A 22394-nucleotide genomic window follows, 5' to 3' on the forward strand; every position below is an offset into this window, starting at 1 on the left:
AAAGTGCTTGAGACAGCCTGCACTCAGTCAACACACTCTTACAGTCGAGTGTTCTCCACAACTCACACGTCTGAAAACAACACCAGAGAAAACACCAGAGCACCTTAATAGTTAACTACACTTTTATTGTTCCATGTCCAGCCAATGAGAGATTCCAGTTTCATCCCCCATAAGAGCCGTTCAAATCCAGCAAAGTGCTGAACTTCAGCAAACATGCCGTCACTGCCACCAGCGATGCTGTCAAATCCCATCCGTTGTGTGTGTGTGCTCGAGACTGCAGGACCGTTTCCGAACTTTAAGAGTGAGATTCCTTTAGTCAGTTTAAGATTTTCTGCCTAAATCTCTTCTGTCCGTGACATGAATGGCTTAATGAAGCTTAGCAGCTAATGCACATTATTGGGCTTACATCTACACAGTCTCTGACATAAAGGGATGTCACTCAGGAGTGGAATGTATTTCATATGAAAGCCGAGAGGTTGAGAAGTTGCTATGATGTTGACTTGTTGCAAAGTAATGAGCCACTTTGTCCCCAAAGTCATGCATGTTTGAATGTAGAGCCGGTTGCTTCGTCCAAAATGTCAAAAGTTTCAAGGCATTCATGCATTTGGCAACTCTTTTTTTTTTTTTTTTTTTTTTTTGTTTTTGTTCTTATGATTTGTCGCATGAAGGGAAACTGGGAAAAGCACTTTGTGGTGGATGTTGATATAGACACAATGTAGAAGAATGGCCAGCATCAGTCATACAAGAAACGAATGGGAGGAATTCAAAACACAGCATTTGTCCCCCCCCAATCTGAGGGAAATAAACTTGTAAACTGCCCCAGCTAGAGGTGGGTCATGACATACAAATATAGTAGTAATAAACCAAAACGGCAACAGTTGATAATGTTTATATATCTCTGATCACATGTTAATAAAAATAAAAAGACAAAAATAATGCAGAAGAAACAACGTCATGAGCTTTACATGAGCTCTTACCGTTGACATGGATGGCTTTGCTTAATCTTGTGTTCGTACCAGATGATGAAAAACATTACTGTTACAGGAGCTAGGCAAGTTGTCTTGTTAGAAAATATAAAGTAGCCACAGATGAATCAGACATTGCACAGTTATCGGAGGGCATGAGCGTCGCTACCGTTCACTTGCAGCCGCTGACTTGCAATAGTGACTCTCACACAAAGCCATAACTCAGAGAGATGAAATGAAAATGTTTACACCGAAAAAAAAAAAAAAATGCCAACATTCTTTACAAAGCACCAGCGGGACACCACTGAGGTCCTGATGATACAGTCAGAACAAAGACGTGATTCTGTTGTTAGCTCAGGTACGGTTCACAGACACGGAGCAGGCTCAATCACTGCAACGTTGTACAGTTGCAACCAGAGGTGGCAGGCAGTCAAAATAGCCACCGTCACACATTGTTTGCTGTAGTTTTGCATCTGAAACTGCACGTCTGATATGTTGTTCAGTTCCTGTGGTTTGCTTTACATTCAGCTCTGCGAATAAGGATCAACGTGCCTAAACACCCAAACAATTTTGAGCCATTTCAAACTTTTTCCTCCATGTAACAAAGTCAACATGCACACAGTTTTGAGAGTGGTATTCTATTGATAGAGCTCATGTTATTATTTGGAAATAAGCAATCATTGTAGGTCAAAAATCTATTTTTTTCCCCTTCAAATAACATCCATAGTGTATTAGATAGAAAAACATCAATAACTGGATTTCTGCATTTCCTATACGAGGTTAATTAACTCAGGTATGAGAGTGTGAGATTTGCTTTGACTGTATCTCTGTAACAAATTATGTGCTTCGTTTTAAAAGGAAACTAGAAGAAAATGCCACTGAACTGCGAGTAAATAAAGACATAAAGACATTTTGATAAAATCATACACTTATCCTTCACAGCTACTTGTTTGCCTTATACTATGGAATGCGCTGCAGGATCTATTTTCCAAAATATCACGGATCAAATGAAGCCTACATTTCTGAACAAACACCGTCTTCATCTACATAAGAAAGGTCGACTTCACAATGTAAAAAGACAGCTTGTGCTAAGTGTAATGATCACACTTTCAGTTACTGTGAAAGATAAGTGCAGTCATTTATATAAGGCATGTTTAAAAAGTTGACAGAACTCCTCTGACACCCCTCCAAAGAGGCTTTTTGTGGATAAATAAGGGATGTCTTTGTCCATTTCCAATTTTTGCCATTTCTGTGTCTATTTCCACAAACATATTCCAGAGGGGAAGAGTTGGAATATGACGTCCCGGGTTATACGGTGAAACCAGACGTTTGTGGAAAGATTCCCAAAGTCCTTATAGGCGCCAACCATAAAGAGTCTCCTTCACGGGAAGTGAAGACAAAGACGGGGGCTACATTCAGAAGCAGAGGCAGAGGAGCGCCACCAGGAGCAGGGAGAGTGCACTGAGAGACTGGGCGGCCATGACACCTCCACCTGAGAGACACACAGAAACGAAGGTCAGATTTTACTTGAAAAATAACTGGACTGACAGTCAAATTTGCTGCTGGTTTGAGGTAGAAAATACATGTCCACCGAGTGTCCAGCTCTCATCCATCAAACTAAAGACCATGTTTGGTGTATGAAGTGTGATATTATATCCCACCTGTGCGGAGATCACCTTATATGCCCCTCCATTTGTCAATGCCCTGCATTTGAAATCCCCCACGTCTCAAATTCCAAGGTCTGTGAAATCAAGCTGTCAAGTGGGTCTGGACTGAACGATAAGGGATGAGGGAAAACCACAGGAGGGGTTTCCTCTACTCATCAAGATCAATTACAGAGGCTTAAGGATTCCTCTATGCAGTCAGCCTACCTGTCAGTCCATCAGCCAGTGAGGGGATCGAGTCAGTGGGCTATCGAGGTTTTAGTCACGGATCATAAGGTTTCCCATCTCAGCCCTCCAATCTAAGGTATGAAACCTGAAGTGACAGCTCTGCACCGGCCCATGGGAACCCCCCAGCTGTGGCAAATGATAACCTACTGCCAACTTTGAACCTGGTATAATCTCACCAGCAAAATGAACAGCGTGTCACGTCAGCACTACAAGAATGCGATTCGCTAACTGAAGGCTTTCTTTGTTTTTGTTCCAGTGAAACTAAGCCTGGATGAATACTATTGTATTTTTACAAAAAGAAGACTACTCTCAGTTATTAAATTCAATTTCAGAATTCATCTCACGGAAAACACCATTAAAAGGAAAGGAAGAGTCATTAATCTAAATTTGTAGCTTTGTCATAAAGTGTCAGCAGCTTTTCTGTTTATCACTTTGCATTTTTCTATATGCTATTAATCTAGAACACAGAGCAGGTAAAATAATGAAGTGAGTCACAAGGATATTTGCCAAAGAGCTCTTACTATGCCATGCACCACCATCCAAAATAACCAGTAAGAAATATAATCATTATTAGAACTAAACTTAACAAATGATTATTACTATTGCCACCAGTTCCAGCATTATTTCAGCCAAGTGAAGGGTGGAGGCAGTTACCTGTGATTTTGATTTCTGCGACAGCCCCGTCTCCCCCCTCCGTGTGAGCCCGGACCTCCACCATATAACTCCCATCCGAGTGTAAGGGAAGGTCTATGTTCTGTCTGCTGGTCGTGTATAGAGTGCCTGTGGATTGGCCCAGCTTCCGGTACAGCACCTTAAGAGTGCACACGTGTAAAATATAAGAATCGTAAAATTAACAGATTAGAATGTGTGTACAAGTGAATGTAAAGCTCTACTCACTTTGTAACCGTCTATCGGTGCCTCATTTGGCAGTGGTTCCACAATGTCCCAGGCAACATTTATTAAATGGCCCTTGAGCTTTTTACCAATTATCCTGGGGGCTTTACTTGGTGCTGGTAAAACACACAAAAATGACAACTGTATTAAACTGACACACATTCATCTGAGACATACATTGTTTTCTATGCAGATGCCTGCTGGTCAGTACTGAACTGCTTTAAAGCACATACGGGCTCTCTTGGTGTAGATCTGGAGGTGTTCGCTGGGTGGCCCATATCCTGCAGAATTGTAGCCCCGAATCTCAACAAGGTACTGCGAGTTGGCCTTCATACCCTCCAGCCTGGTGTGGTTCTCCCTGCTGGGGACCACCACCCTCTGGGCCCCACCCTCACTGTCTTCATGACTCCTCCAGTACTTGACCTGGAACACACAAGGACAAAGATGACCATATTTAATAATGCCATAAAAAAACCCAAAGTACAAGTAAATGAGTAAAAATAAAATAGAGCAAGAATAAAAGTTCGCTTTATTGTGATTTTTTTGCGATAACAAAATCATGTTTTTAACTGCTACATTACTTTTGAAGTCTGTTTTTTTTACCAGCATGCCTCAGTGAAAGCGCCTACTGACCTGGTATCCATCTACGTTGCCCTTTGAGAGGGGCAGCCACCACACGACGGCTTCTGTGGCAGAGAGAGCTTTGCCGTCAACCCTTTGAGGAGCTTCAGATGGAGCTAAGAGAAACACAGAACACAGTTTGGCAAACAGGCAGCAGGAAAGGAACCAGTTTCAGGGACGCATTTTCAAGGAGTTCGTTTATATACTGCACAAAACTCCAAAGTAGAATATTTTATATGTGTGAGTATAAGTAGTTTGATATCAACCTGTGCACCACACACACCCACCTATTACCCTGACAATAAGCTATTTGCCATTTTGCTCTCAGTGGTGCTTAAGCATCATGTCAGTCAGTCACTGTAAGGAACAAGTGACAGAAATCTCTCTTGGCCCACATTCTCTCCCTGGACATATTTCCATGAATCATGAGCCAGTTATTCACTGTGTGTAAGCTGTTCTGGCCTGGAAACCGTCCTTGAATGTTAAATTGTCACGCCTTGAAACCAACAACCCATCACATGCTGAACTGCAGACGGAAACAATACTGCACAACCAGCGTGCACACAAATACAAATGGCTACAGCCCCGGAGGCAGAGTGGGCTGCAGCCTTAGCTAGCTGTAAAATAGCTGACACTCAGACGGCAAAAGGTTCCCAAAGTGTGTTACCATGACAACAGGGCATCTCCGTAACCCATCACCATGTCTGGGTTGCGAGTGGTTATCTCAACTGTCTGTCAGTGGAAGTTAATAACTGAGCTAAATGCTTTGCATCCTTGGACGAATTATCAGCTTTCTGGTTCATGCTACATAGATCATGATAATCCCCCTGCAAGGAAAGAGAGAGCTACGGCAAGATGGGTTCACTTTCAAGGGGTATTAAAATTCCTCACTACTATACATGAGAACTCCTATTAAATGGGTCCAACTTCCACTGAAAACCCTGGTAGTAATAAGCAGCTGACACTGACAGACTGAAATAGCAGAGTGTTGGCACACTGAAGAATTCCTCATTCTCCGTGTTACTGAGGAAACAGGACCAGGTTGATCTGCGACATTGTTCTGAGATCACTTTGGCACATTTCTTACACTGCAGTTGTTGAGTGCAGCGAGTCTCTTCAGTGCTTACCATCCTGGGCAGAATAAATGATGGCTGTTAGGCTGAAGGGTCCCTCTCCTTTGCTGTTGAACGCTTTGACTTTGACTTGAAACTCTTTTGATGGAGGGAGGGCAGAGTCTTTGTGGACGTAGCGCTTAGCCTGAGGGTCAGCCACCGTCACCTTCTTCCACTCCACGCCGTCTTGTGGTTTAAAGGCCACAATGTAGCCAAAGTCAGGCCCGTAGTAGTACTGTGGCTGCACAGGCTGATGACAGAAACATTCGATAATATTGTTAATGTGACGAAGGTTTGATGCAACACACCTCTCAGTCCTGCATCGTCGACTTATGGTTTCACTAAAAAAGGGTCAATTCTACTAATTGGACCATGTTTACATAAAACACTACGACATAGTTCGAATGATATACCGAGAGTTATGACACTTTGCTGCCTCGTCTCGCTTGATTCTGACTGATCTGTTTAGTCCTAAACTTTACATCATCCAATCTTTGTTTTCCAGTTTTTTCTATATATTCTGTGATTTGCTGTCCTCAAATCAGACAGTTCTCTGCTATATATTTGATCTGCTGATGAGCTATTTGTCTATAACTGGAAACTAATAAGCAGCTGTCTGTAAAGACAAATTTTTATAAACTTGCATTTTGCATTGAGTGGTCTTTCTGTGCCCTGTTTTTAATGAATTAATAGGGTGAATTTGTGCAGTTTTTTATGGGTTTTTAGAAAATGTGTTTGTATTGTCAAAATGTGGTCCTGAAAATGCCTGTTTTATGGAAACATTGACCTTTACATGTGTCATCAAAGTCAAGAGTGTGCGACTCTCCATTCTCTGAGTTCTGCCCGCAAGGAAGCAACTGAAACGTGTGCATTTTCTTTCTGTCTGAGAGACTTAAGAGATTTTATGTGAGCTCATGAGCTTTTCCTTCCTTTGTGCCCAGGGGAGAGTCCAGACCTACCGTCCACGTGATGGTCAGTTCTTTGCTGGTCCCTCCGCCCCCGCCGATGTCCGAGGGTGCCACCACAGGAACTACAATGAGACAGCAACACCAAAACTCTGAACCCACATGCCAAGAATCCACACAAACAACGCCAAGCCACACAGGCTGTATAACCTGCCCCTGGCAGCAGTACTGAAACATCCCTTCTCTGCAAATCCAAGATCAATGTCCTCTCCTGTGCCAAGTGCAACACCTTAATGTCAATGTGGGAATCTTGCCACTAAAGGAGACAGAGAGGCAAAGGTTCTCTTGTTTTGCCTCAAGTCGAGAAGCTCGCTCTCAAATAATAACTGTTTTTTTAAGAGAGGTTACTGTAGGCCTGTGATTTCAATTTTATAATTGAATTTCAGCATACAGTTTCAGCAACGTGCTCATTTGTAGAGGTTTGTGTGGTGAGTCTGGCAGTGCGCTTCTGCTGTAAGAAGTACGCCTTGATGGCATTTCTGCTGACTCATTTCTACAGCGATACTTAACGTAAGTAAACAGTGCTATAATAGAATGATGAGGAATAAATATCAGGATGGAAAGCTGGACTGTAGGGACCACTTTTCCATGACCTTTCGAGTAAACTTTGTACCATAAATCTTGTGTACCGAATGTTATCCCAACAGTCTGATCTTACTTGCTTCCAGGGTTTTGACCTTAGGCGACGGGCTGCTCGGCTCTCCTGTCCCCAGAGTGTTGGTGGCAATCACTTTGAACTCATATTCTGTCCAGGGGAACAAATCCATCACTGTGGCCATTTCTTCATTCCCCTCCACATCTGTAGGAGCTACAGAGAAATGCACAGATTTCATTTTGCAGTGCCAAACTTTGAGGTCTATAGCACGGTATGTTAAAACATTACACAGCACAGGTTTCACTGTCCCACAGTTTAACAAAAATATCCCTAAAACAACAATCAAGTTCCATTTTTAGAATCCATTCCTATATTTTAAGTCCTCGAGACATGACTTAATTATATTGTGGCCATCTTTAAGAGACGTGAACCACCATGTAGGCCTACAGTATCACCATGTGGCAAGACCCAAATTATTATAACACCAAAACCAGCTCAGCATTAAGGTAGCAGTGTTTATTTGACCAACTAGTGCACTGGAATCACTCACTAGTTGTGGCAGTCTTCCAGACATCCTTTGAGAAGGAGTCCCTGTACTGGATGGTATATTTGGAGATGGGGCTGTGGTTGTCTGCTCCACGGCTCCACTGCAACGTTACACTCTTGTCAGTTTTGTTCAATACTCGTAACCCACCTGGGGCACCGGGGGGACCTGGTGTGAAGAAAGGATTGAGAGACAAGTAGTTGTTTTTTTTTTTATGGGTGATGAATACAAGCATCGCTACATGGCTGTCTTAAAACTGGCAACGCTGTCCTTTAACCTGAAGTTTAAATTCCCTCATTTAATTATAGAACATCCTACTTGCTCAAAAAAAAAAAAAACTGTGGACAAAGAGAGAGACAGTATAGAGTTACTGAAAGAGTTTTATCTTTGTTCACACCCAGAGGAAGTTTTTTGGCAAAAGTCCCAAGTTGTTTAATGACTTAATACTTGAGCAGCAGTCTTCAAAAAGACAACTGTTTGATGCATATGAAACGCTGCACATCAAAGCCCTTACATTTCCTCTTTTCAGCCTCTTCATTAAAAGACATCAGCAAAGACCGATGGATTAACGCATTAGAGTTGACACGCCATGACATATATGGACTAAAGCTTATGCAAAAGCTTTTGAATCCAGTGTTTCTCTTGGTCCTCCTGCTCCTCTTGATTCTTCTTTTGGAACATAAAAGTGGCCTAATAGAAAACCCAGACTGCGTTATGGTTAGCCTCCCAACCCACAGCCTCAGGAATCAGCCAGGATTTACTTTTTCCAAGTCATGAATATGAGCTGAGACAAGTAAGGCGATTAGACAGCCTAAAGAAAGCTGGACAGCCTCGAAGCTTCCCCTTTCCTCCAAGATTCATGAGGGAAGGAAAAGTAGAGAAAAATCTACAGTTTTTTTTTATTATTCAGTGTCAGAGATGAAACATTGTGCACATTTCCCATGTATGTTCAGCACTGGGTCATATGGATGCTTAGCACAATGCTTATAAACTAATAATCTTGAATGCTTTCCTTTCCCTAACTGATATACTGTAACCCAAGAACCAAATTTCAGAAAGACTGAATATTTTTCCTAATTCAACACAGGCAAGGCTGTAACATTACACTCCAATAACAGACACACCCGTCATATGTAAACAGCTCTTCTCCCTATCTCAAATCCCTACTAATAACAAACTACAGGTGCAGAGGTGTGTTTCTAGGTTGAACAATCTCCTGAAGCAGGTCTGCTTCCTCATCTGCCGTGATAAATGGCTGTCTTTCATCTCTGCCCCGGACTGCTGGCATCTGGCACTCCATTAGGAGCGGCCCAGACCCTGTGTTGTGGTTCCACTCGGGGGAAACGTCACAGTCAGCCGCTGTGCGCTCACCTGGCCATCTGTCAACACCTGCTCAGAAAGCAACAGTGGCAGCACACCCAAGGCACAACAAGGATCACTGGCAACCAGATCACTGCTTGAGTTTTGGGTTCCTAACTGAAGAGACCCTTTGTCCGCCAACACTGGGCCTGTTTCAGGACCCGAGGGGAGGGCTGTAAGACAAGCTCAAGCTCTCACTCATCAGGAAGTGAAGGGTGAAAACAAAGCCTGATGAATCATCCAGGATGTGAAATACAGTAAATGGCAGACAGAACATTGTGGATGTTTGGCAGGGTTTTTTTGTTTGTTTTGTTTTTTTTGCATGCTGATATATGTATGTGGCTGGAAGAACAAGTAGTGAAATTAGCAGCATCTCGTATCAAAACACTGAAGAGGAGGATAGGAATCTGTGATGATCTACACGCTTTAGTCATCAAATACTCATCACATGGCATTACACAACTAGCACCCATAAACATAGTAGTTACTGTAATGCGCTCACGCCTACATAAAAAGTGCCGCTTGATTCAGTTAAGACAAGTGGGAGCTACCACTGTTCCAAATAATACAACCGCAGCAACAGTTTATTATTATGATTGACAGAAAATGAAAAACCTTTCTACAAAAACCTGACGACTTATTTTTCAAGTTACTTTGCCTGTCTTGACTACTTTTACCACTATTTGCTTTACTGACAGAAACAGCGAAGTTGACCTTTTCTGTGTGGGAGCTAGTTAGTGCTCCCAGCGTGTGTCTCCGTCTCCTGCATGAGGACACAAAGCATTTCCTTCCATGACTTTTTCCAGTGCTTTCTCTCTCACTTTTTATTTAATGTGGACTACTGCAGTTGACAGACTATCTGGCAAAGAAACACCACGGTCTGGTTACTCTGTAGAGATTCTCTTCTATCCAAACACACACTGGAGAACATGCTGTACTTGTGTTAGCTCTCTTCTCTCTTATTTTATACACACACACGCACTTTCTGTCTTAATGGTCTGACTATAACAGTGGGGGAAAATTGTAATGAATAACTTAATATGCCCCTGATGAGCTGCAGAATCATTTCATGTGTTTAATTTAATAGGCTCTAAAGAATGAGTCATCATGAAAACATATTTCTCCTCATTATTAAATATCAGTGAATAAACTATCATTCAAGTTTAAAAAACACATGACTTCAATAGGCAAAAAATCAGCTAACCTGCTTCAAAAGGACTTGATTGACAGTACACAAACAATCCTACAACTGTGGTCATATTTTGATGCAAATATTACTCAATCCTGATTGGTGCATTGATGTATATGACATCACCATTTTTCAGTTGAGTCCCGCCCCCCTTTAAACCAGCGAAGAGAACACAGAACGAACACAAAACAGAGAAATGTGTCTAAGATAAGCAAAACCATTGTACTTTGAGTGGCCATGTAGCATCCCATTGCTCCTGGCATGAAGCTCATTGAGAAACTTTGTTTTCAGAGCCTTAAGGACATTTAAGGACATACACAACTGTATGCATATGTGTACTGCATCGCTCATGGCTCACCCCTGACAACAAGATGGGCGGAGACAGTCACATTGTCAATGGGGGTCTGTGCGGTGCAGGTGTAGCGTCCAGCGTGCTTCAGCTGGGCATTCTTGATCAGTAGCTCGCCGTTTGAGCTTCCATTCTGCACAAAACAACACAACACACAGCAGTTAAATGAAGACTGAGCAAAACATCATCAATCAAGAGGCTAACCTTTCCCACCGTGTGCTTGTCAAAACAAAATTATCATCTTAGATATTTTCTCACAGTCAATCTTATCTTGAAGAAATGGAAGAAGAGACATTATTTCAGTTCCTTAGTAGTAACCAGAGCAACTGAGATACCTCAACATCCAATAAAGGGAACTAGACATGTTAAGTAAAGGGAGAAATGAAATGTCAAGCTGCATACAGTGTTTGCTCTAGTGAGCACACTCCTCGCATAAAGGTAAAAAACATTTAAAAAAATGATGTTAAAAGCACAAAACCACATTGAATTTGCTGTTTCAGAGTCAAACTGGCTTAGCTAATACCACACAAACAGTATTAAATGGAGCTGGACGCAGTTTTTATGAGGGGAAAATCCTCCTTGTGTACAAGAATGGGGTATCATCAGTCACAATCATTATATGGTGTTTTCCTAGGGGGCAGAGAGACAAATGAGAAATGCTAACCACTAACTTACGGTTAGAGCTGCGTTATAAAGAGACAGTAGGTCATGTCAACAACAATGGTTGTTAAAGGAAATTGCTATTAAATTGATATAGAATGCACTATTCCACTCAGGAAAGGAATATGAAATGGCTTTCAGAGTTATATTCATTTAAAACAGACTCTACTTTTCCATTTCAGGTATTCCAACAAAAATATTACAGACATGAGCCAAACCTCAAATATGATCTGACACGGATGAAGTCCAGGCTGGAGCTGAGAATGTGCAGTTTGAAAAAAGTCAGATTGTTTATGTTCATTTTTCTTTAAAATAATTAATATCATGTCTAACCGGAGTGCGTTCATAGTGTTGGCTGTCCTTGTGTAGGTCAATGACCCGGCCATCCAGGGACCAGATGAAGGTGATGTCCAGAGAGGAATCATGTGACGCAGCGCACTGCATCCGGGCGTTTTCACCCACTTTGACGTCAGAGTTGGACGGTGCCAAGGTGATCTTTGTGGCGTCTGGGGAACGAAACAGTAGGATGAGAAGATCAGCGATGATCCAACCGCTGAAAGCGCATTTACATTATTAGAAGTTTGATTTCATGAGGGAAAATGCAGGTGAATGGAAGAACTGAATAGAAAAGTAAGTCTTAGCAGACAGCAGCAGTTATTTATGGAGTAAAGCAGAGGGTGTCCAGAATTGTTCAATATGCACAAACGTCCACAAGAGGGCAGAAAAGAGCTGTACATCTACCACCACTAGACAACAACTGTGAAAAACTAAAAATGTTTGACAGCTGAGAATGAATGTCTTGAGAGAAAAAAAAAGACAAGCAAAAAAAACAACATATTAGTATTATTTGCTTTTCAATCAACCTATCTCAACTAGTTCATAACTCTCCTCATTTTTCACAGGTCAGAGTGGGGAATAAGTCCTTGTCTCATCATATCTTATCTGAAGCAATTCCCTCTTGACTCCGTCCTTGGAGAGTGACTGAATATCCAGCAGCATGCTGTCACTCTGCTCAGAGGGCCATAATTCAACAACAGCAAACATTTGGAGGTCGGGACTGTTTGGTAGGACTGAGAGTGACAGGGATGACTGCCAGCGAAGGCTGACATCAGTCAAAGCAACACCAGCTGTCCAAGAAACATTACAAAAAAAAAAGAGGTAGAAAGAGAGTTATCAATTAAGTTTATTAACTGGAACCTACCTGTAACCAACAGCGAGCCCGTGCTGTTGGCCTTGCCTCGGTCATTCTCAGCGAAGCAGGTGTATCTGCCTTCATCTGCTCGCGTCACATTGAGGATTTCCAGACTCCCATCCTCCCAGATAAAAACCCTGTGGAGAAACCAGAATGAATCCTTCACACACTGGTGAGGAAGAGCTGTAGGATATAAAATATTCAACATAGAGTGAAGGTCAAAAGTCCAGTGTATGTTATTCCATGAATATGTGGATGATGAAAAATGATGAGGGTACTCTTGATGTTTGCCAGTTCCCTAATGGATATATAGTATTCCAAAAAGCAAAAAAAGTGTGTGAACTACTCTAGAGGACACAACATTTAACTGTGCTAAAGGCAAGGCAACAGCGTTTGATTCATTTTTCTCTGCATATTTCATATTCATGGATGACAAGTAGCATCGTGCCAGCTGCCCCATCACTACTCCACACTTTCTCTCACGCACACAGCCAACACAGAAAGCATTAGAGAGGCATATGCTGCATTGTAATTTGGCTGCTGTTCCTCCTCTATGAGTCCCACTGTGGTTGGAGGAGGGGTGTCTTAGAGCTCAAAGATTAGGCTTGTTTTGTCAGTGAGGATCACAAGACTGGGGTTTACACATCCTGTCTGTCCACGCTGACGAGATTAACGTCAACAATCACTGACAGACAGCAAAGCAGTGCACAGCAATCACTGACAAATAACACTAAAGACGTTTCTGGCATATACAGCAGATTTAGATGCCCAAAATCACTGCGCTGTATGTGTCTTGCTACTCTTGAGGGGATCAACTCCAGATCCAGATTCTTGTCCTTGTGTTAACATGACCCAGATATGTCTCACACAGGCAGAGAAAAGGGTTGATGAAGGTTCATTAACTACTACAAAGGGGAAACTGTGCCACAATAAAACAGCCTCTCTGAATTAATACGTATCTATGCAATATTCACAGATGACAGAGGACAAAAGGAAGTGTGCCATCTCATTAAGAGAAAGCCTACCTGGTTGAGTTGGAAATCAGCTCGGTGTCTTTGCTCCAGGAGAAGGAAGGCTTTGGAGCCGCTTTGGGTCGGCATTCGATCACCACACGGCCGTTTTTAGCTGCCAGGACTCTTTTCACTGGGTTGTGTTCAAATGTGGGAGCACCGGCTGAGGCGGGACAGTGTGGATTATTCATCACAAACAGCTGGCATGCATACATTTATGAGATGCACGACATTTCTAAAAATGTGTTCCAGTGTAACATGTTAAGCTTTCTACTTTGAATGGCCAAAGTCCATTTTTTTGGAAACATCCCGGTTTTATGTTCTTTTTTCTCCTCATGATAAGTTGTTTTTCTCAACAAAATCTGAAATTGCTAATAAGCTCCAATTAGTCAGCTTGAAACGTGCCCTTTAAAACTCTGATGCAGCCATTTGTGCTGCGGCTGTAGCCAAAGCGTGACTCACCAAACACACGAAGCTCTGCATTCGCATACAGGACTCCATGATGATTCTCTGCTATGCACTGATACATCCCCGAATCGTCAAACGTCAAGCTGCTGAACCTCATCTCCTTCCTGTCAAGCTGTGGAAAACAGCAGGAGAGTGCACGTTTTATGATACAATCAACCAGGTTAAATTCTATTACCAAGTAAAGTATTAAAGTCAATCTGTCGATCTGTTGATCATCCACAGAGAGAGATGACGACTAGGTAATTTGACTGGGAGAGGATTTCATTAATGCATAATGATGCATCCAGCCTCATATATCAAAGAGCCTCCCGCATTCTGCTGTCACTTCTGTACCTGCTTCTCTTTCAGGTCTGATGACAGCTGTTTCTATGGAGGGTTACACAGCCCATGCTGGCACCTGCTCAATAACAACAGGTAGTTTTTCCTGACACGATGCGCACCCACAGCGCCAGCTTCCTGTCAGTTGTGGGCTACTCCGACAACACCGGGCTGCACAATGAGCAGGTTCTAAGGCTCTGAGCGTTTTACACCACCTGAGCTAAATTGCTCAGTTAAAGGACAATCAAGATTTTTATCACACACCAATAGTAACGAGCACCTCCACCGCTGACTGAGTAGAAAAGCCTCCAAAGCTTCGTTTACATTTATTTAAATTCTCCTTTTGAGACCCATTTTATGAAACCTGAAACATAGACGATGAGGTTCACTGGATTTGATCAACATCAGTTAAATAATCACAATACCAGTTATATGACGATAAAGATTTATAAGTATGAATATTACCTCTTCTCCATTTTTCAGCCAGCGAATGTGTGGTTTGGGTTTGCCACTGGCCAGGCACGACATGGCGTAATCGCTGCCGAGGTTTGCCTCTGTGCTGCTGATGTGCTCCACCCACTCAGGAAAAGCTGCAAATGAGCCAAATCAGAGTAGCAGTGTTTGAGAAAAATGTAAGACAACTACAAAGGTCCTGAATAATATATGACACAGCATGATACTTGAGGCATTACAGTAGGTGTTAGATCTAAAAAAAAGAAAAGAAAAGAAAAGCCTGAGAAAATGTACTAAGTACTTATTAGAACAAAGGGCTGGTGACTTTACACTGTGAGCTTAGCTGAGATTACAGTACAATACAGCTGACAAATATTTCCCGTAGCATATTTTGAGAAAAGGCGGCTGACGTACGTCTTACCTTCGACAGACACACGTGCAGTGTGGTAGTCTTTTCCTCTCGAGTTGACTGCCTCACACTGATAGGTGCCCCCATCTTCAAACTGCACATTGTTCAGGTGCAGATGAGCCCCCGCCATTCGCACCTCGTGACTGGGTGGCAGCTGCCCATCTACCTTCTTCCAACGGATCTCGGGGACAGGGCTGGGAAGGGCAGAGAGAAGAGCATAATAACAATCTTACACAAAGCAGATTTCAGTCTGTAATGCATCACAGCACTCAAATAATCATCATTCTGAGATGTGATTTCGAAATCATTTAGCTCAGTGACTAGCTGGTGAGTCTAAGGTAGTCTAAGCTACAGTAAACATCACTTCGATATGCATTTAGGCTGAACAAATATGATTTGCATTTGACTTGTCAACAGGCAATACATATGAACTGATATGCTGCAGAGTTTAAATTCCATTCAATTCATTTAACTTTAAAAACAACATCGTTGGCCAAAGTACTGTACACACACAAAAAAAAAACAGTTAAAAAAACATGACAGAAATAAAAACAAATTAAAAGGCAATAAAAGAAATAGATAAAAAATAAAAACAATAAAACAATAAAAAACATTGAGTTAAATTAACACGCAAGATTACCATTATTGACTACATTCATTTAAATTCTCCTTTGAAACAATTTTATCAAACTTGAAGCATAGCAGATGAGACCCACTGACTGATGCCAGATTTTGTCAAACCTTTCACAGTTCAAACAGCGAAGGCTGAAGTAACCAATGATGTGTCACACTTACTTCCCCAAAGCGAAGCATTCCAGGGTGATGTTCTGTCCCACCAGAGCGGTGGTGTCAGGGAACTTCACTCTGAGGTCGGCAGGGTATTTCCTGATGGGACCTGAAAGAAGTAACAACAGACAAGAATGAGAACTAAAACTGTTAAAACTGTTTCTAGCTGCTAAACCTGAAACAAATGGCACAGTGTTCATTTTAACCATCTTAGTGTTTTCTCTTCTCCTGTCACTAACTTAAGTGGGTCAGTTGAAACAAAAGATGCTTCTCTGAAAATGCTGCTCTGCTCAGATGCCCTTCTCGCACAAAAAGCACCGTGTGACAAGACCTTTCAGGTTAAAAGAGTGCATTTACATGCATGGTAGTATCCCTGGTCTTGACATTTACATGGAACATGAGAGAACATGTAGAGCTTATAACAGTACTGTATTTAGGTTTCTCATTGTGAGGCCTGTCAGTTGTTTGGATTTGTGTTATCCCAGGAAGGTGTATTGGCACATTTCCACTGGGTTTTTCTCTTGCAACCTTTATATGTAGTTTATAAAGGAGTTGTGCAAACTTGATTTTCTCTCTAGTGTGACAGGGTTCAGAATTTGCAGGGCATTGTTTGGATCCAGGTGTGTCTGTGATTTCTCATTATCTCTGCTGCGCTGTCTTTTCTGGACCGACTGAATTGCCTCAGAAGGTGAGAATTAACTCAGCATTTACCAGTCTGGTGGTTTGAATGTGTGTCATCTGAACAGTAGAAAGACAGAAAGCAGGAGACAGGAACAGCAATAAAATGTACTTTCACATTTATTTCAGCTGATGTGACCAATACATTTTTAATCATATAAATATGTTTTAGTCTAAGAACAAACTACTAATATAACGCCAGTTGAAGGGACATCTGTCCACATTGGAGAAACTAATCATAGCCCTTTATAAGGCATTAAAGTAACCGGGTTTCAATCAGGCATTTCCAGACAGCATCCAGGTTAAGGACTCCTGGAATCTGAAACCATGCTAAAAACAAAGCTATAATACTGCAAAAACCCTGATACGGTGTCCTATATACACATACACAAGGCATTTAAAAAGCCTTGGCAAAATGCAAAGTTGAACACACACATAAACTAGTTAGAATTAAATACAGGCCATTTCATACCCAGAAGGTATTTCATGATACACATCTGCATGGGAGAGCCCAAACAACTGGTGTGCTCTGTTCTAATCCTGACCTCTGTGGTGACATCCAGCATTCTTTTGTGTGTTGGAAGGAACAACAGTACTATTTAAAACACATGCCACAGGTGCAGCTAGTCAAAGTTACATAAAGTCACAATAAAACAACGGGATGACTGTCGGATTCTGGGAAGCGCCCACGGGGAAAGCATGAAAGTGGTTCTAATTTCAATTTCGGTCTCTGTCTCTGAGGTTGTTCATGTTGCAGTTCATTCTTAATAACATGCCGGCTCTGTCTTAAAGAGAGTTCTTGTGTGTCAGTCTACTTTGCTTATTTGTTCCCGCAAATCTCATTTAAAGAGTCAACAACAGTGGCATGACCTTATCACATTTGTAACAAGCACTGTTGTAATTAAACACGGTGCTTCAGCAGCGATGGGAGAAAAAAAATCAATGCAGGGCTTTTCTGCAATCAAGCAGAGTCACTTCTTATCTTCCAGCTTACTTTTGAAACTCATCTTTTAAAGAAGCACTTTAGGTCCTGCTCTGTACTCACACTGTGTTTTACCTGTAGAAAACCGTCTACGTTTGTAGACAAATGTATTTAATCGCTCTGCTGCAAAGCACTTTCACACATTTATCATAAATATCAAACTGTGATCAATCTGGTGCAGGATAATCAAACCAACCTAGATTCTGACTGGGGCTTTTGTGTGGGTCATTTAACATCACTGGCTATAAAACCAAAGAAACCAGAAATCTCTAAACTGTGTGAATGCAATCACAATTTCTGGAAAAAAAAAAAACAAAAAACGAAGTGAGGTAGGAAGTGAGGTACTAACGTTCAGCCAGAGGTACGAGGGGGATGTAGTTGGAGAAAACACTCTTGGAAATGGATGGGCTGGAAGCAATGCAGGAGTAGTTGCCCGTGTCAGAGGAGTCCACTTTAGAGATATAGAGGTTACCCGTTATCTGGGAGACAAAACGCCTCTTGTCCAGGGGGATGAAGGTAGGGAATTCGTTGAGGATCCAGCGGAATGACAGCTCGGCTGCACAGAAAGAGACACAACAAAACAGCAGCTGTCAATCTAGACCCCAAAGCTTTGGAAAGAGCCAGTGGGATTTGATGTGACGCTCGCTCACTTTGAATAATCTGAATACATGCAAAATAAAAATAGCAAGATTCGTTGTTACAGAAGGGGATTTACTATTCAAGCATCTATTGACCTTTCAGATGAAATCTTATAATTCTTTTAGCTGAGAGGCATAATAAGCACACTGGCTTGTTGAGGTAATTCTGATGCTGTGGAGAGAGAGAGTTAACAATGCTTTCAGACTGCTGTGTTTGGCTGATTTGCATTAGCGTGAATATTAAAAACAGAGAGAAAAAGCAGGGGAAAAAATAAAATGAGGCCACATATAGACTAGTAAAGAAAGAAAAAACAACCCATGTAAGGGCATATTAACCTGAGCTATATATGACCCTAGTGAAACATTTTGTGTTCTAGAAGGACTAGAAGTAGACTGCAAACTGAGAAAAATAAAGCTTAAAAACTGATAATGAGACAGTGACAGAGTCATTGATGTCATCACTTTTACAAACCAAAACTAAGCCAACCGAGGTTTCATATATTGACAAGTTTCATACAAACTCCAATGTGGATATATGGATAAGAAGAAAGCTCACAGTATCGTCACTCTTTCATTCACACTTATGAGAAAAATACAACCTTCAGTGCACCTGGCTGACTGCACAATCAAGGAGTCAACAGGAATAAATCCGTGCCAAAAAAAAAAAACAGAAATCAAAAGCAGGAACGGTGCTAACTACTGTGCCGCCGTACACTTATCAACACACTCATCAATCAGATGACGGAGGTTGAACGTAATCTTGTAAGAACACTTGAGCGGAAGCACACTCATCAATCACATGCAGTACCTGGATAGTGTGGCGGGGGGGCGCAGAGCAGCACAGCCCCCTGTCCCTCTTTGATGTACACAGACTCCCTCTCCTCCGAGGAGAAAAGATCGAGGTCTGAGTGAGAAAGAGACAGAAATCAATTGTAAGAGCTGCTCAGAATCTACTGACATACATTAATACTGAGCATCTCCTATAGCTAATTTCCATAAAATACAAACAAGGATCGCATTAAGTTCGACAACTACTTTCCCACGGAGCTGTGGTTTTTATAAAAAGAAACGCATTAGCCACGGCGCGGCGGCATCATGAAGTTTGACCATTCACATATTGCACTTTCCACACCACTTGTGATTTGTCCCGGCTGCCCTTGCAATTTAATATGCATGAAAGTACAGCTAAAGAGTGGTTCTCTGTTAATTCTGCACGCTGCATCATCGCAGCCGACATGGGAGTTCACATCTGGGTCACTTACACCCGAACTGGACCGAGGCCTCTCGGCTGATGACTGTGCCGTACGTGTTGGTAGCCATGCAGGAATACGTTCCTACGTGTTGGCTTTTTACGGGGTTGCTGATGACCAAGTTGCCTCCCACTAAGCTGTAGTGGCTGTCTTCTGCGTTCAAGTCAATCTCCATGCCGTCTTTCATCCACCTGCAGTAAGGAAAACAGCTAGGGTCAATACTTTTGTGTACTGTCAGAGTCAGTGTCAAGTACGATATGACACGCAAAAATCTTTATCACTGTTAGCTAATCTTTCTTATTTATTTCTAGATAAAGGTTTTCAGGTAAGCTGTTTCATGCAGTATTTTGATTGTATTTGGTTTTGTTCTCTGTGTCAAGAACTTGACATTTTTCAAGGCAAAATCTGATCAGAGTCTGCATTGCAGCGGCATTTTCTTGCAATAAATGTCCGTACACACTGGGTGAATTTACCAAGGTTAAAATGCTGAGAACTGTCCTATACAAAACCAATCACAAATTTCATATTTTGAAAAGCATAGCCGACTTTACTGTAGACAAACCCTCTTAAACACTTATTACCAGCTGTGGTTTAAGCTAATTCTTTCCCCTCTGACATCTAATTCTGGGCTCTCTGACGGTGAAACCGAAGGCAAGCAATATCATTTACATACATTTCCATCTAAATTGAAATGGATCACGCAAAATGCTTTCAATTTTGAACTGCAAAATGAGGTAGAGACACGATGGCATGCTGCTTGCGCTGCTGCTGCTGCAGGAGGAACATCCTGTTTGTTATTAGATTTTTCTGTCATATTTGGGCATTTAAATTATTCTTAGCACGAGGAAAAAAACAAACATCTGCTGTGACCGAATTAGATGTGCAGGTTGTTTGACGAGAAAATTATGTGGGAACGCCTTGAGAATAAGTCACATAATCATGCAGTGCTGGATGGTCACACACACACGCACACACACACACACACACACACTATGGGGGGGGCATCAAGGTTAAGACGAAGACAGTCTGACTGCAGACCGATAGATGGCAAGTGATAAGAAGCACACACATGCACAGCGGGCAGTAATGAGACTGGGTTTATGGGGAACATATGTTACTTGTATGTGGCAGGTGGACTGGCCCGGGCTCGGCAACTCATGGTGATTTTTGCCTCAGGCGACTCCTCAGGGTAGATGGTCTCCACCGGCTGCTCCTCAAACACTGGTCCGTAACCTGTGGCTTTGTCTGTCAAAAACAGGGTAAATAACAACAAGCTGGGTCACACTTACAAACAGGAAATATCAAAGTGTTAGAACTCAGCATCTGTCTGGCAGTTCTGGGACAGTTCCATCAAAAACAAAACAACAACAAAAAAAAAACAACACGACAGCAGGTTTCATATGTAAGACAAAAAAATAAAACACAAACTGACTATATTCTGAGCTTGCCTCTGCAAGGACTTGCTTTTTAAGGTGTCAGCCTGGTTTGTGGTTTTCACAGAGAAATTCTGATGGTAGTTCTAACTAATCCATTCCTTGAATTCACACAAACCCTCTTTAAGGCATCATGCAGAGTAATGAGGCCACGCTTTATTCCAAATCACAACATCGCACTAATTACAACAGAGATGTGCTCGCTCAGGTGCCAAACCAAAGTGACACATTCATCCTTTGCCAGTGGATATGATATTGTCACGAGCTAATACACATGCTGGAGCTGGAAATGCTAACTCGACTTAGCATAATCCAAACCCCTTTCATACTGCATGTGCCATCCTCAGAAGCAGTTTCACTGGCAAATCCAGAGAGGAGAGTCCCCTTGATGTAAATGCCTTTCTCGATTCAATGTGCCTTTTACACTATCAACACACATGTACAATTAGCCCCGATTACTCATTAAAACAGACAGACATCACGAGCAGTGGCATGAATAAGACATAAACACAATGCCAGGCTATGAATAAGCAATGAGATGAAATGTTCTAAAATACTGATTATTCTCTCAGATCAAGAGAGTGTGTAGGTGACAGCGGGAATACAAATGTGAAGCATGTGCGCACGTGTGTGTTATTCCCCTGCTTCTCTGAGTTCTAAGAGAGCACAGCTGACACCTCAATGGGGAGAAGCGCGCTCTTTCAGACAGTAATATCCTGCCTCTACTGCATCCTTCTGAGGAATCTGAGGATTCACCTTTAGAACATTGAACAAAAGGCACTTATATTCATAATATTCTGCCATCTGAAACCGCATTTTCACCTCTGTTTACTCCCACAAAAACAGGAAAATATGTTCGTGTAGAAATGATAAGAAAATAAAGAAAGAATCAAATACGTTCTGGCAGTCAAACATGAGTGAGTGCTTGTCATCGCTGTGCAGTAAATGCAAAAGCTGCGTGGTAAAACATCAGTGATCCATATTTATCTGCTATACGGAGGCAAAAGGAATTAAAAATCTCATAATCCTAACCAGTATGAGGACAGACTTGTAACTATAAAGTTAGCTGTACCCTTCACACACCAGGACGGCCAACCGGGAGGCAGCAATTAAGACGTTAGAAGACGGGATCCACTCCCACTCACACATTCAACCAGCCAACCGTGTGCAAGTGCTTGACATTGATGCAAATCCCAAGGACTCTGAATTACTGCTGGCTGAGAGAGAATTAAACATATAATAAATGGAGCATTGTGGAGCCAATGGAGGGCAAATTAAGTAGGTGACTATGCTCTGGAAACAAGGGAGAAAGAACAAAGAGCAAGGGATGAAAAAAAGAGGAATTAAAAGAGAAAAATTCACTCCCCGAGTAAATGGACTACCGTGACTCTATTGTACTGTTACACCTAGACTGGCCTCACATAAATGCTTTGTATGTAAATATGTAATATGTAACATGAATGTGGCAGGGGCTGGAGGAGGGGAGTCACCGAAGCTCTGGTGCGGTGCTGAAATAGCAGTTGGAGCGTAACTTGGAGAGATGAGCACTGGTCCCGTTCCTATCCTTTCCCTGTAATGTGGGATGTGACAGATGGTGAAGGGGAGTGTTAAAGCAGGCCACATAAGGCCCAC

The 22394-nt window shown here is 42.0% G+C and overlaps 1 protein-coding gene across 3 annotated transcripts in view; it reads right to left on the reverse strand.

Moving 5' to 3' along the window:
- Positions 1 to 104: 104 nt before the first annotated feature.
- The window catches only part of LOC124062105 (contactin-1a-like), a 60236-nt gene continuing 37946 nt past the window's right edge, over positions 105 to 22394 (reverse strand). For all 3 annotated transcript variants that reach the window (XM_046394620.1, XM_046394619.1, XM_046394621.1), the window contains 21 exons: positions 20448 to 20574; positions 19342 to 19520; positions 18888 to 18983; positions 17791 to 17997; positions 15791 to 15890; positions 15008 to 15189; positions 14599 to 14723; positions 13810 to 13927; positions 13363 to 13510; positions 12347 to 12474; positions 11479 to 11651; positions 10495 to 10618; positions 7595 to 7756; positions 7108 to 7257; positions 6444 to 6514; positions 5500 to 5734; positions 4385 to 4488; positions 3985 to 4174; positions 3755 to 3867; positions 3512 to 3668; positions 105 to 2457 (listed from right to left, as the gene is read on the reverse strand). In XM_046394620.1, coding sequence (XP_046250576.1) covers positions 2381 to 2457; positions 3512 to 3668; positions 3755 to 3867; positions 3985 to 4174; positions 4385 to 4488; positions 5500 to 5734; positions 6444 to 6514; positions 7108 to 7257; positions 7595 to 7756; positions 10495 to 10618; positions 11479 to 11651; positions 12347 to 12474; positions 13363 to 13510; positions 13810 to 13927; positions 14599 to 14723; positions 15008 to 15189; positions 15791 to 15890; positions 17791 to 17997; positions 18888 to 18983; positions 19342 to 19520; positions 20448 to 20574 — 2966 coding nt within the window. In that variant the 3' untranslated portion in view covers positions 105 to 2380. The remainder of the gene's footprint in view (positions 2458 to 3511; positions 3669 to 3754; positions 3868 to 3984; positions 4175 to 4384; positions 4489 to 5499; positions 5735 to 6443; positions 6515 to 7107; positions 7258 to 7594; positions 7757 to 10494; positions 10619 to 11478; positions 11652 to 12346; positions 12475 to 13362; positions 13511 to 13809; positions 13928 to 14598; positions 14724 to 15007; positions 15190 to 15790; positions 15891 to 17790; positions 17998 to 18887; positions 18984 to 19341; positions 19521 to 20447; positions 20575 to 22394) is intronic.

The sequence above is a fragment of the Scatophagus argus genome, chromosome 7 (genome assembly GCF_020382885.2).
Source record: "Scatophagus argus isolate fScaArg1 chromosome 7, fScaArg1.pri, whole genome shotgun sequence".
NCBI classification, from domain to species: Eukaryota; Metazoa; Chordata; class Actinopteri; family Scatophagidae; genus Scatophagus; species Scatophagus argus.